General features: G+C 44.7%; 1 protein-coding gene across 1 annotated transcript in view; it reads left to right on the top strand.

Annotated features, from left to right (window-relative positions):
- Positions 1–13,666, top strand: part of dcdc2b (doublecortin domain containing 2B) — a 141,191-nt gene that overhangs the window by 14,467 nt on the left and 113,058 nt on the right. Inside the window, exons 3-4 of the mRNA XM_072246227.1 lie at positions 3,453–3,529; positions 7,206–7,337. Coding sequence (XP_072102328.1) covers positions 3,453–3,529; positions 7,206–7,337 — 209 coding nt within the window. The remainder of the gene's footprint in view (positions 1–3,452; positions 3,530–7,205; positions 7,338–13,666) is intronic.

Here is a 13,666-nt window from a genome sequence, read left to right on the forward strand (position 1 = left end):
GTGCATCTCGCTTCATTGTTAAATCAGCCAATTGATATATTAGACCTTGAATTTATACAATGCAAATATTAGCTCTTGATAATTTAATGCATTTTAATAATTTACTTTCAGCCATACTTTTCCATTAATTCATTTATTTTGAATGAATTAGCATCTTTGTTAAGATAACACAGGCATGCCAAGGTTTTCTGTTAGATATCCTCTGACATGGGAGGGTATATTCAGGATAATTTCTCTGGATTTTCCAAGAGCAATAAGGCAGGAACCTTCCCAGTCTGCCCCTCATGCTTGTTTAGCATTCCCTGAAACTGGGAATTTCATTAATACTGTACATCTTCCCCAGCTGTCCTGGCATCCGATCCAATGTTAATAGCCCAACAGTTCAAATTAAATTTATTATCAAAGCAGACCCATGTCACCATCTACATCCCAGACTTTCATTTTCTTGTGGGCACTTAGAAATAGAATCGATGAAAGATCGCACCCCACAAGACGGGCAAACTAACAATGTGCAAAGTTCAGTGATGGGGTGAGTGAAACTGAGTAAAGTTATCCCCTCTGGTTCAAGAGCCTGATGGCTGCGGGGTAATAACTGTTCCTGAACCTGGTGATGTGAGTCCTGAGGACCCTATACCTTCCACCTGATGACAGCAGTGAGAAGAGAGCATGTCCTGGGTGATGGGCATCCCTGATGATCCAATTTCCCATTCTACCATAATCAACTTTCACCTATACTTTAAGATTCTAACCTTGGAGCTACATTTGTCACTTTCAAAACTGATTATAAAATTCAATATTTTGCTCATTTTCCCCTTGGAGCCTTTTGTAATAAGCCATGTATTCAAAGGTGACTTATTTCGCATGAGCAGATCTAATTTGTGGCAGTGGGATTATGTGTATTTCTGGTTGCCCCCTTACAGGAAGGATGTGATGGGGACTTTAAAAAGGAAGAGGTTCACCGGTGTGCAGCCAGGATCAGAGAGTATAGGAGAGGTTGAACAATTGGCTTGTTTTCTCTGGAGTGGCAGAGCTAAGGGGAGATCTGATAGAGGTTTACAAGATTATGAGAGGCATAGATAGAGCAGACAGACAGTATCTTTTTCCCAGGGATGAAATGTCTAATACCAGAGAGCATGCATTGAAGGTGAGAGGGGGTAATTTCAAAGGAGACCTGAAGGGCACGTTTTTTTTTTAAAACACAGGGTGGTGGGTGCCTGGAATGCCTTGTTGGGGTGGTGGTAGAGGCAGGTACATTAGGGATTTTTAAGAAACATTTAGATAGGCACGTGAATGTGATGAAAATGGAGGAATATGGACATTGTGCGGGCAGATGGGATCAGTTTAATTGGCCATTTGATTGGGTCAGTACAACATTGTGGGCCAAAGGGCCTGTTCCTGTACTGTACAGTTCGATGTTCTGTGGTCTCTGTCCTAGAGGGCATGTACACAAGGTGAGAGGTGAAAGGTGATGCATGGGGCAGGAACGTTTACACAATGAATGGTTGTGGCGGTGTGTGCCTGTCATGGAGTGCCAGGGCTGCTGGCGGCCAGAGCTGTGCTGGGAGTACAAATCCACCTTCAGCATCGTCCTGGGGATAGTGGGAGAGAGGGAGAGGGAAAAGAGAGGGAGCAAGGCTGGAATGAGGTCGTTTGAACTCGATTGTTCTTGGGACAAACTGCAACGTGTCCAGGCATGCTCCCGTGTAATGTATAGTTTCACTTTGGAACTGATAAGGATCTGCTTTGCTCACTCAACAATAATCGAGAATATTTTTCTTCAACTGTCCTGTTTTTGGAAATAATTCAATTAGCATTTGGTGCCTGGAGTTTACTTATATTATTTAAAGATTAGGCAGGGTAACAGGATATTCTGGCCCTACGAGCCTGTACTGCCCAATTACACCCATAACTATTCTCTGCAGCTGTCTTTAGGTGAAGGACAGACTGTGGGACTGATCTGGCACCTTTCTTCTCCCTTACCAACATGCTTCAACATATTCTGTCCTCCCTTCGTCCAGTCCCCATGTCCGGTCATTGGATTACCATTTTCATCCCACCCACCCTCCTTCCTGCTCAGCATGTCCAGTCACGGCACACAGGACGCAGGCCCGCGTCCAGTCACGGCACACAGAACGCAGGCCTGTGCAGCCCAGCAGCAGGCTGTTTGGCCCACAATGTTGTGATGAACTAATTAAATTAGTAATCAAATGCCCAACTGAACTCATCCCTTCTGCCTGCACGATATTCATATTGCTCCAATCTCTGCACTCTCAGTGCCTTTGAGTCTTTTGATTGTCCCTATTGTATTTTCTTTCACCACCATCCCAGAGGGCACATTCTAGGCATTGGTGTAAAAAAACTGGCCCGCACATTTCCTGTCACTGTCACAATGGGGCATTGGGAACAGACCCAAATGTGAGACACAGACACAGGGTCTTGGGTCTTGAGCTTAGCTGTGGGATCCTCGAGGCTTGGGTGTCCTGGAGCTCAGAGACAGACTGGGAACTGAACATCAACATAGAGCCGGGACTTATCCCAAGGCAAACCGGGACTCAACTTCATCTCCGTACCAAGGTGGGACAGGTCCCTCCGTCAGGTAACAGCAGAATAGCCAGACTTACCCAACAGAGGCGAGGACAAGACAAGACAGATCCCCCCACAGGGTGACAGCAAAACAGCCTGACTTACCCCACGGAAGCAAGGGCAAGACAAATTCCCCTCCAGGGCAATAGTAAAATGGTCTGTCTTACCCCATGGAGGCCAGGACAAGATGAGACAACACCAAAGAATAACAGACAGTTCCACCTCTGCTCCAAGTCTCAGTTCAGCCCGCAACCTCAGCTGGCTACGGAAACAGCTGCATCCCTACCTAGCTCGGAGTGCCTGGCAGCCACTCAGCTGGCCCGAGAAACAACCAAATCCATACCACAAAGACAGCTCCGACTACTGACGGCAAGGCTCCATGAGAGGATGGTTCCCCAACATGGCCTAAAGATGGCAATTGGCTGCTCTAGCCTTCCAGCAGCAGCTTGCTCCCAGGGGATTTTGACAAAACAAACCACCAGCTCACACTCAACCCCAAGGCTACTTATATTCCAAGCCCCAAGATGGGAATCAGGTGCCTATGATTAAATCAAACAAGGGACAGCTGGAAGACCAGGGGCCCTGAGTCCACGGACTGGACCGTGAACCGGAATGCGGACTTCACGGACCGGACCATGACAGTCGCTTTAAGTGCATTCTCTTTGATATTAGACATTTCAGCTCTGGTAAAATGATGCCTGGTGCCTACCCTATCGATGCCTCTCGTTATCTATTAGACCTCTCGGGTTTCCCCTCCACTTCCACCATTCCAGAGCAGAAAATCCTCTGCCCCACAGCTAATTCTTTATCTAAAATAATTCACTTAATGAAAGCGATTATCCCGAATCTTCTTTAAAACTTTCTTGCAGACAAGAGCTGTTTACCCGAACAGAAGAGACGTCTCGGCCCGTTGGAGGAAGTACATGCAGATGCCTTGCATAGTGAAGTAAGTTTCTTGAAATTTACATGCTGGCTGTCTTAGGTATGTCACCAAAGGCACTCACAAACTTCTACAGATGTGGAGAGCATCCTAACTAGCTGCATCACCGTCTGGTATGTGGGGCCGGTGGGGTGGGGTGGGGTGGGGGGGTACTACACAGGGTTGAAATAAGCTGCAGAAAGTTGTGAACTCAGCTCCATCATGGGCACCGGCCTCCATTGTATCCAGGACACCTTCAATAGGCAATGCAACAAAAAGGCAGCATACATCATTAAAGACCCCCATTACCCAGGATCCAATATACTTTCTATGTACATAGTCATTTATAATCATTATCATGATGTATTGCTGCTGCATAGCAACAAATTTCATGACATATGGCAGAGATATTGAGTCCAAGTGTGAGTCTGATTCTGTCTGAGTCTGATTGAGTCCAAGACCTAGTCTGAGTCTGATTCTGTCTGAGTCCGAGTGAGTCTGAGTTTTATTGAGTCTGAGTCTGAGTCTGAATCTCTAGTCTGTCTGAATCTGAACCTGAGTCTGAGTCTGATTATGTCTGAGTCTGAGTTTGTCTGAGTCTGTCCGAGTCCAAGTCTGAGTCTCTCTGTTTGAATTTGAATCTGAGTTTGAGTCTGAGTCTATGTCTGAGTCTGAGTCAGCCCGAGTCCAAGTCTATCTGAGTCTTAGTCTGAGTCTGTTCAAGTCTGACTGAGTCTGAGATTGAGTTTGAGTCTGAGTCTGAGTCAGTCTGAGGCCAAGTCTGAGTGCAAGTCTGTCTGAGTCTGAGTCTATCTGAGTCTGTCGGAGCCTGTCTGAGTCAGTCCGAGTCCAAGTCTATCTGAGTCTGAGTCTAACGCCGACACGCCTTGTCCAGAATCAGGCAGATTTTCTCCATTGTATATCACATGAAATTTGACATTTTGTGCCATCAGTGCAGTCCAAAGGCATACAATTCAGAGATTCAAGATAGATTTATATAAGCATGTATGTAGTACACAACCCTGAGACCCATCTTCCCGTAGACAGCCCTGAAACAAAGAAACAGCATGGAAACTTACAATAAATTTCATCAGAAATAAATAGTGCAAAAAAAGAAACAGTGAGGTAGTATTCACAGATTCATGGACTGTTCGGAAAGCTGAAGGCGGAGGGATAGAAGCTGTTCCTGGATTGCTGAGTGAGGGTCTTCAGGCTCGGGAAGAGCGTGTGTCCTGAAGGGCGAGAGTCCTTCGCACTGAATGCTGCTTTGCTGAGGCACCACCTTCTAAAGATTGGTACAGGTACACGGTTACGGTCCGAGTGCAGACGGAGAGGCACTGAAGATTGGTACAGGTACACGGTTACGGTCTGAGTGCAGACGGAGAGGCACTGAAGATTGGTACAGGTACACGGTTATGGTCCGAGTGCAGACGGAGAGGCACTGAAGATTGGTACAGGTACACGGTTACGGTCCGAGTGCAGACGGAGAGGCACTGAGGATTGGTACAGGTACACGGTTACGGTCCGAGTGCAGACGGAGAGGCACTGAGGATTGGTACAGGTACACGGTTACGGTCCGAGTGCAGACGGAGAGGCACTGAAGATTGGTACAGGTACACGGTTACGGTCCGAGTGCAGAGGAAGAGGCACTGAAGTGGATGAACAGTTCACTGACTTCTGATAAGAACTGTGCAGGAAGAAGGAAAAACATTCGGCCAACCGGGCTATTAACTAAAACTCTCAAACTGAAAGCTAATGCCAACACTGTGGCTAGGGAGCAGTAAGATATTACTAAGTGAATACGGTGTCAGTCGAAAGAGTAATCTTCTTTCCCAGAATGAGGGCAAAGGTGAGCAGGGAGTGTTGATGTTGATCATGTCTTGATGAGACAGGACTGAGAGGAAGGGAATGAGATACCACCACAATGAAACACTAATTGGCTGAAACATACATTCTCGCGACTATGAATGCCAAACACGTTCCATAGCCTGCCTGGGAGGATGTGCAGACCCCACAGCCGGGTCTGTGGCTGTGAAAAAGACATCCTCGATGGTGCCCTGAAGGATCTGGCTGAGCGTACAACCCTCTGCAGCTTTTTCCAATCCTCTGCGTTGGAGTCTCCACACCAGACAGTGATGCAAGCAGAATGCTCTCCCATCGTATATCTGAGCTGAGCTTTGGGTGATGTATCAAACCTCCTCAGATTCCAGATGAAGTAGAGCCTCTGGTGAGGCTTCTTCATGATTGCATCAATGTGTTCGGCCCAGGATAGTTAGCCTGAGGTATTGACAGCCAAGAACTTGAAACTGTTCAGCCTTTCCACACTAATCCCTCGATGAGGACTGGTGGGTGTTCCCTTGACTTCCCCTTTCTGAAGTTCACAATTAGTTTCTTGGTCTTGCTGGCAAGATTGAGTGCAAGGTTGACATTGCAACACCACTCAACCAGCTGATCTAGCTCACTATTGTATAACTGGTCATTGTTATCTGATATTTTACCAAAAACACTTGTGTCATCTGTGATATTTTGGCATTTGAATTGTGTTCAGTCACGCAGTGTAGAGATAGTAGAAATGTGGACTGAGCAGTCATCCCTGAGATCTTTTTACGATAGTCTCTAAGTGAAAAGCAAGCTTTAGAGGAGCAAATCTGTAGAGAGATTGCAGACTGTTGCAAGAAACATAAGGTTGTCATTGTATATGACTTTGACTTTCCACATATTGACTGGGAATCCCATACTGTAAAAGGACCAGGTGGGATAGAGTTCGTCAAATGTGATCAGGAAAGTTTCCTTCATCAGTGCGTAGGGTCCCAGCTAGAGAGTGTGATACTGGATCTCCTATGAGACAGGGCAGGTGACAGAAGCTTGTGTAGGGGAACACTTTGCACCTAGTGATCATAACGCCAACACGAGGAATTCTGCAGATGCTGGAAATTCAAGCAACACACATCAAAGTTGCTGGTGAACGCAGCAGGCCAGGCAGCATCTCTGACGAAGGGTCTCGGCCCGAAACGTCGACTGTACCTCTTCCTAGAGATGCTGCCTGGCCTGCTGCATTCACCAGCAACTTTGATGTGTGTTGGTTGACCATAATGCCATTAGTTTCATTTTAACAATGGAGGATAGGTCTTCTCCTCAGGTTGAGATTCTAAATTGGAGAAAGACTAATTTTGATGGTATCAGAAAGGATCGGGCAAGTGTGGATTGGGACAGGCTGTTTTCTGGCAAAGGTGTACTTGGTAAGTGGGAGGCCTTCAAAAGTGAAATTTTGAGAGTACAGAGTTTGTATGTTCCTGTCAGAATAAAAGGCAAGGATGATAAATTTAGGAAACATTGGGTCAATATTGAGGAGATGTGCAGCAGATATAAGGGGGTAGGAACAAATGAAGTACTTGAGGAGTATACGAAATACAAGAGAACACTTAAGAGGGGAGTCAGGAGGGCTAAAAGAAGGCGTGAGGTGGCTCTAGGAAACACGGTGAAAGAGAATCTCTTAAAAGTTGTCATTTTACCTGCTTCAACTACTTCCTCTGGCAGCTCATTCCACATACGTACCACCTTCAGGGTGAAAAAGCTGTCCCTCAGGTTCCCAGTTAATCTTTCCCCTCTCACCCTATGACCCTGTGCCCTCTGGTTCTGAATTCTCCAGCATTTTGTATGTGTTGTGTCTGCATTCCCATGATTATTCCGTGTTACTTTCCAGTATTTTTAGGAATGGGGACTTGCTGAGCCCACCATTTCGGTTAATTATTCCCAAGCACGTGATGCCGGACTGGGAAAAAATTCTCGCCATGGTAACGGAGAAAGCAAATATCCGCACTGGAGCTGTCCGTCGGTGAGTATTCCTGGAAAACTATGGACTGGTTATCTCCCGGTATCTCCAAGTTACAAAATAATCGGATTTTACTTTTCTACTGTTTTACAACTTTAGCTGATCTTTTTATATATTCACTTTTTTATTGAGTGTCTATTGGAAGTCATGGGGGTAGATTTAGTGCTTGCTTCTATCTGGCTAGTCTATTTCAGATTTAGCTTTAGGCTTTTGGGATGGGGGTGGTGGGGGGGCTTCACTTTTTAGTTTTTTTCTTCCTGAGCGACACTTATATTATTGAAGTATTTTTCGCGTCCTCTCTCTCGGTTTCTCATGTTTACTATGTTCCCTTTCCGGGTTTGTGGGTTGATCCTGTTGTCAATCATCCCCTTACTTGAGGATTGACTTTAGGTGTTATGGATTCTACTATTAACTTTGTCCCTTGGAATACTAATGGTCTTAATCATCCAATTAAAAGGAAAAAAATTTTCAAGGTACAGTATTCCGGAGACTTAAAGCACATATTCTATTTTTACAAGAGACCCATGTGCGGAGGGGGGACAGATTACGTTTTTTTAAGTTCTGGAAGGCGCAACATTAGCATTCGAATTCCAATGCCAAAATTAGAGGAGTTTCTATTTTCATAGATCCCTCAATTACATTTGTACAACAGGATATTATCTCTGATCCGAATGGTAGATCTTTACTGGTTAGTGGTTTACTCTTTAATAAAAAGGTAGTTCTGGTTAACGTTTATGTTCCAAACTCGGACTGTCCAGAATTTTATAATTCGTTATTTTAATTTCTTTCGATGTAACACTTAAGTGTAACAAAATCTCCAAAGTAACTTATCTATCACGGTGTGCACTGGCAATGACTGAAGCCAAGTGCAGAGGAGAGACAGACTCCCTTGTGGAGACAGTGACCAGGGTTTATTCATTAGAGTCCCAACGAAACTTCGGTGGCTCAGCCAAGTAACGTTGTGAATTGTAACATTCTCAAAACTAGGACCCAGTCATAAGCTCTAATCAGGAGTCTTGTCAAATAATCACAGAATGTGGAAAACCTGTGCCAGTCCAAATCAATTTAATAAGATTAAGCAAGAGCACCAGGCATTAACAATTCTCATTAAACTAGCAATTAACAAATTCAGGTGCTCTAGAAACCTTGGAGCCCAATGCTTTCCGGCTCCCCACACAGGCCGGAAGAGCTCATTACACTGACAGGAAACGTAGAGGAGGCTTGACCCAAAGCAAAGCAACAGAGAAGGTTTAGCGGTGAGCGATAACTTTAACAATTGACCATGAAATAACAAAATTTCACAAAACAAGGGAGAACAGAGACGAATCAGAACAGGCAACAAGGTAACTGAAGGCCAGGAGCAACTGGCTGAGGATGGCTGGTCTGATGGGGGAACAAGGACTGTGGATGAGAACTGGGATTAAATAGGCTGCAGGTGACAAGTTAGAAATAAGCGGCAAGTGAATCCTATTAGCTGGGTGGAGACTGGGAGGTGTTGCGTGTGCAGGCCTTACAAATCTGGATGTAAGAGGCACAGGTTTGAAAAAGGATGAGGCAGAATTCTCAAACACTGATCTGAAATTTCTCATCGGGCACCAAATCGAAGGTGTTGGAGATGTGGTCTGGCATTTGGATGGAATTGTACATGGCACATCCGCTGATTACTCCCCTTCTCCTGGGAACAAAGTGGCACGTAATACCATTGAAAATGAAAGACATGCTGTCCCTCACCAAGAATGACATAAGACATTGGAGCAGAATTCGCCCATTCAGCCCATTGAGTCTGCTTCACCATTCCATCATGGGGAATTAATCCCCCCTCCAGCCCCCCAGCCCCATTCTCCTGCCTTATCCCCATAACCTTTGATGCCCTTATTAATCAAGAACATATCAATCCTGACTTTCAATATACCAGATGAATTGGCATATACACTGTCTGTGGCAATGAATTCCACAGATTCACCACCCTTTGGCTAAAGAAATTCCTCCTCATCTCTGTTCTAATTGGACATCTCCCTATTCTGAGGCTGTGTCCTCTGGTCCCAGGCTTCCCCACTATAAGAAGCATCCTCACCATATGCACTCTTTGAATATTCGATAGGTTTCAATAAGATTCCCCCCCCCCCAATTCTTCAATGAGTACAGGCCCAGAGTCAACAAACAGTCCTCACACGTTAACCCTTTCATTGCCAGAATCATTCTCGTGAACCTCCTCTGGACCTTCTTCAAAGTCAACACACCTTTTTTTTAGATAAGGGGTCCAAACTCCAAGTGCGGTCTGACCAATGCCACATAAAGCCTCAGCATTACATCCTTGCTCTTATATTCTAGTCCTCTCAAAATGAATGCTAACATTTCCTTTTCCCTCCTTACTATTAACCCAATCTGCACCTTAACCTTTAGGGAATCCTGCACAAGGATCCCGAGTCCCTTTGCATCTCTGAGTTTTGAAGTTTCTCCCTGTTTTAGAAAATAGTCTAAGCCTTTACTCCTTCTACCAAAGGCATGATTACACACTTCCCTACACTATACTCCATGTGCCACTTTGCCCATCTTCCTAATCTGTCCAAGTCCTTCTGCAGACTCCCTGCTTCCTCAACACTCCCTGTCCATCCATCTACCTTCGTATCATCTGCAAACGTGGCCACAAGGCCATCAATTCCATCATCCAAGTCATTGACAATAACATGAAAAGAAATGGTTCCAACACAGACTCCTGTGGAACACCACTAGTCACTGGCAGCCAACCAGAAAATACTCCCTTTATTTCCACTCTTTGCCTCCTGCCAGTCAGCTAATGTTCTCTCAATGTTAGCACCTTTCCTGTAATACCAGGGCTCATTACTTGTTTAGCAGCCTCACGTGTGGCATCTTGTCAAAGGCCTTCTGAAAATCCAAGCAACCAACATCCACTAACTCTCCTTTGTCTATCCTGCTTGATATTTCATTAAAGAATCCCAACAGATTTGTCAGGCAGGAATTCCCCTGAAGGAAACCATGATGCATTTGGCCTATTTTGCAAGTACCTCAAAGTACCCTGAAACCTTATCCACTGAAGTCAGGCTAACAACCCTATCATTTCCTTTCTTCTGTCTCCCTCTCTTAAAGAGTGAAATGACACTTGTAATTTTCCAGTCCTCCAGAAGCATTTCAGAATCTATTGATTCTTGAAAGATCATTACTAAAGCCTCAATAATCTCTTCAGCTGCCTCTTTCAGAACCCTGGAGTGTAGTCCATCTGGTCCAGGTGACTTATCTACCCTCAGACCTTTTAGTTTCCCAAGCACCTTCTCCTTATTAATAACAACTACGCTCACTTCTGCTCCCTGATACTCTTGAATTCCTGGCATGCTGCTAGTCTCTTCCACAATGAAGAATGACGCAGAATACTTAATAAATTGTCTGCCATTTCCTCATCCGCCATTATGACCTGTCCAGCATCATTTTCCAGTGGCCCAATATCCACTCTCACTTCTTTCTTACTCTATATATCTGAAAATCTTTTGGTATTCCTTTTTACATAATTGGCTAGCATACTTACACTTTTCAACTTTTTTGCTCTAACATATGCCCTCGCTTTTGATTTTATGCTGTCTTTGAGTTCCCTTGCCAGCCACTGTTGCCTTATCCTCTCTTTAGAATACTTCTTCTGTGGGATGTATCTATCCTTTGCCTTGTGAGATGCTGTCAGAAGTCTGACATCATCCCTGCTGGTGTCCTTTTCCAATCAACTCTGACCATCTCCCCTCTTATGCCTCTGTAATCCCCTTTACTCCAGTGTAATACTGATACATCTGAGTTTATATTCTCCCACTCAAATGGCAGGGTGAATAGAGTTATAGAGAAGTACAGCACAGAAAAGGCCCTTCGTCCCATCTAGTCCATGCCAAAACTATTTAAACTGACTTCTCCTATCAATCTGCACCAGGACCATCGCCCTCCAAATCCATACCATCCATGTACCTATCCAAAATTCTCTTAAATGTTGAAATCAAGCTCACGTACACCACTTGCACTGGACCACATTGTCATGACCCTCTGAGTGAAGAAGTTTTCCCTCATGTTCCTCTTAAACCTCACCTTTCACCCTTAACCCATGATCTCTGGTTGTTGTCCCACCCAACCTCAGCGGAAAAAGCCTGCTTGCAATTACCCTAACAATACCCCTCATAATATGGTGCACCTCTATCAAATCTCCTCTCAAACTTCTATGTTCTAAAGAAGACAGTCCTAACCTATTCAATCTTTCCTTATAACTCAGGTCCTCCAGATCCAGCTCCTTGTAAGTTTTCTCTGTACTCTTTCAATCTCATTTACATCATTCCTGTAGGTAGGTGACCAAAAGTGCACATAATACTCCAATTTAGGCCTCACCAATGTCTTGTACAACTTCAACACAACATTCCATCTGCTGTACTCAATACATTGATTTATGAAGGCCAATGTTCCCAAAGCTTTCTTAATGACCCTATCTACCTGTGACACCACTTTCAATTAATTATATACCTGTATTACCAGATCCCTTTGTCTTTCCACGCTCCTCTGTGCCTATCATTCACTGTGTAAGACCTACCCTGGTTGGTCCTACTGAAGTGCAAAAGCTCGCACTTGTCTGCATGGAATTCCATCTGCCATTTCTCCAGCTGATGCAGATCACTCTGCAAGCTATGATAGCCTTCCTCACAGTCCACAAGAACATCCAATCTTGGTATCATCTGCAAATTTGCTGATCCAGTTCACCACATTATCATCCAGATCATTGATATTAGATGACAAACAACCAAAGAACACAGCATTGATCCCTGCAGCACACCTGTAGTCACAGGCCTCCAGTTGAAGATGCAGCTCTCTACTGCCACTCTGTGGCTTTTCCCAGTGTCTAATCCAATTTATTACCTCATCCTGGATGTTGAGCGACTGAACCTTCTTGGTCAGCCTCCCATGCGGGAACTTGTCAAATGCCTTGCTAAGGTCCATGTAGACAGCATCCACTGCTTTGCCTTCATCCACTTTCCTGGTAACTTCCTCAAAAAAACTCTGTAAGGTTGGATAGCCATGCACGAAACCATGCTGACTACCCTTAATCAGTACATGTCTATCCAATACTTATACATCTGGTCCCTTAGTATTGTGATTACTGCCTCCTAAGGGTTCTTTTACCTTAAGTTCCCTAATTAAATCTGGTTCATTACACAAAACACAATCCAGAAATGCCTTTCACCTAGTGGGCTCAATCACAAGCTGCTCTAAAAAGCCATCTCGCAAATTCTACAAATTCCCTCTCTTTGGAACCAGCACCAACCTGATTTTTCTAATCTACCTGCATATTGAAATCCCCCGTGACTGTCATAACATTGCACTTTTAACATGCCTTTTCGCTCTCCCGTTGTAATTTGTATCCCATGTCCTTGCTACTGTTTGGAGGCCTGAATATAACTCCCATCAGGGTCTTTTTACCCTTGCAGTTTCCTAACTCTACCCAAAGGATTCTACGTCTTCTGATCCTATGTTACCTCTTTCCAAGGATTTGATTTCACTTTTTACCATCAGAGCCACCACGTTCCCTCTGCCCACCTGCCTGTCCTTCTGATACAATGTGTATCCTTGGACGTTAAGCTCCCAACTATGACCATCTTTCAGCCACGACTCAGTGATGCCCGCAACATCATACCTGCAAATCTCTAGCTGCGCTACAAGATCACCTAGCTTGTTCCATGTGCTGTGTGCATTCAAATATAACACCATCAGTCATGTATTCATCGCCCTTTTTGATCTTGCCCCCAAGGTTGCCCTTCAAATCCATTAAAAGCCTTAAGTTCGCAGACAACACAACTGTAGCAAATCTCATATCTAATAATGGTGCGACCTGCTTTCGAAGAGAGGTAGATGTCTTGCAGCATGGTGTGCTCCTAACGACTTGGAGATTCATGCCATCAAGACAGTGGAAATGACTTGCTATGTATGCCCACAAAAGAATGAGTCTCAGGGTTGTATATGGTGACATATATGGACTTTGATAATAAATTTACTTTGAACTTTGAACTTAAAAAATATATAAATACATAAGATTTGCTCATATCCATAGATTGATTGTACGCACATCAGGTAACACTAGGGACAGCTGTGTCTGTACGTACGTTGACGGTCAGGGGTCAGGAAATGATGAAGTAGTGCTGGTGGGCTTGTTCAGTGGGTGGTGTTGATCAGCCTTACTGTTTGGGAAAAGTGACTGTTTTTGTGTCCACTGGTCCTGGCGTGGATACTACGCAGCCTCCCTCCCTGATGGGAGTGGGACAAACAGTCCACGAGCAGAGTGCGTGGGACCCTTCATG

Source organism: Mobula birostris, chromosome 29 (genome assembly GCF_030028105.1).
Source record: "Mobula birostris isolate sMobBir1 chromosome 29, sMobBir1.hap1, whole genome shotgun sequence".
Lineage (NCBI taxonomy): Eukaryota > Metazoa > Chordata > Chondrichthyes > Myliobatiformes > Myliobatidae > Mobula > Mobula birostris.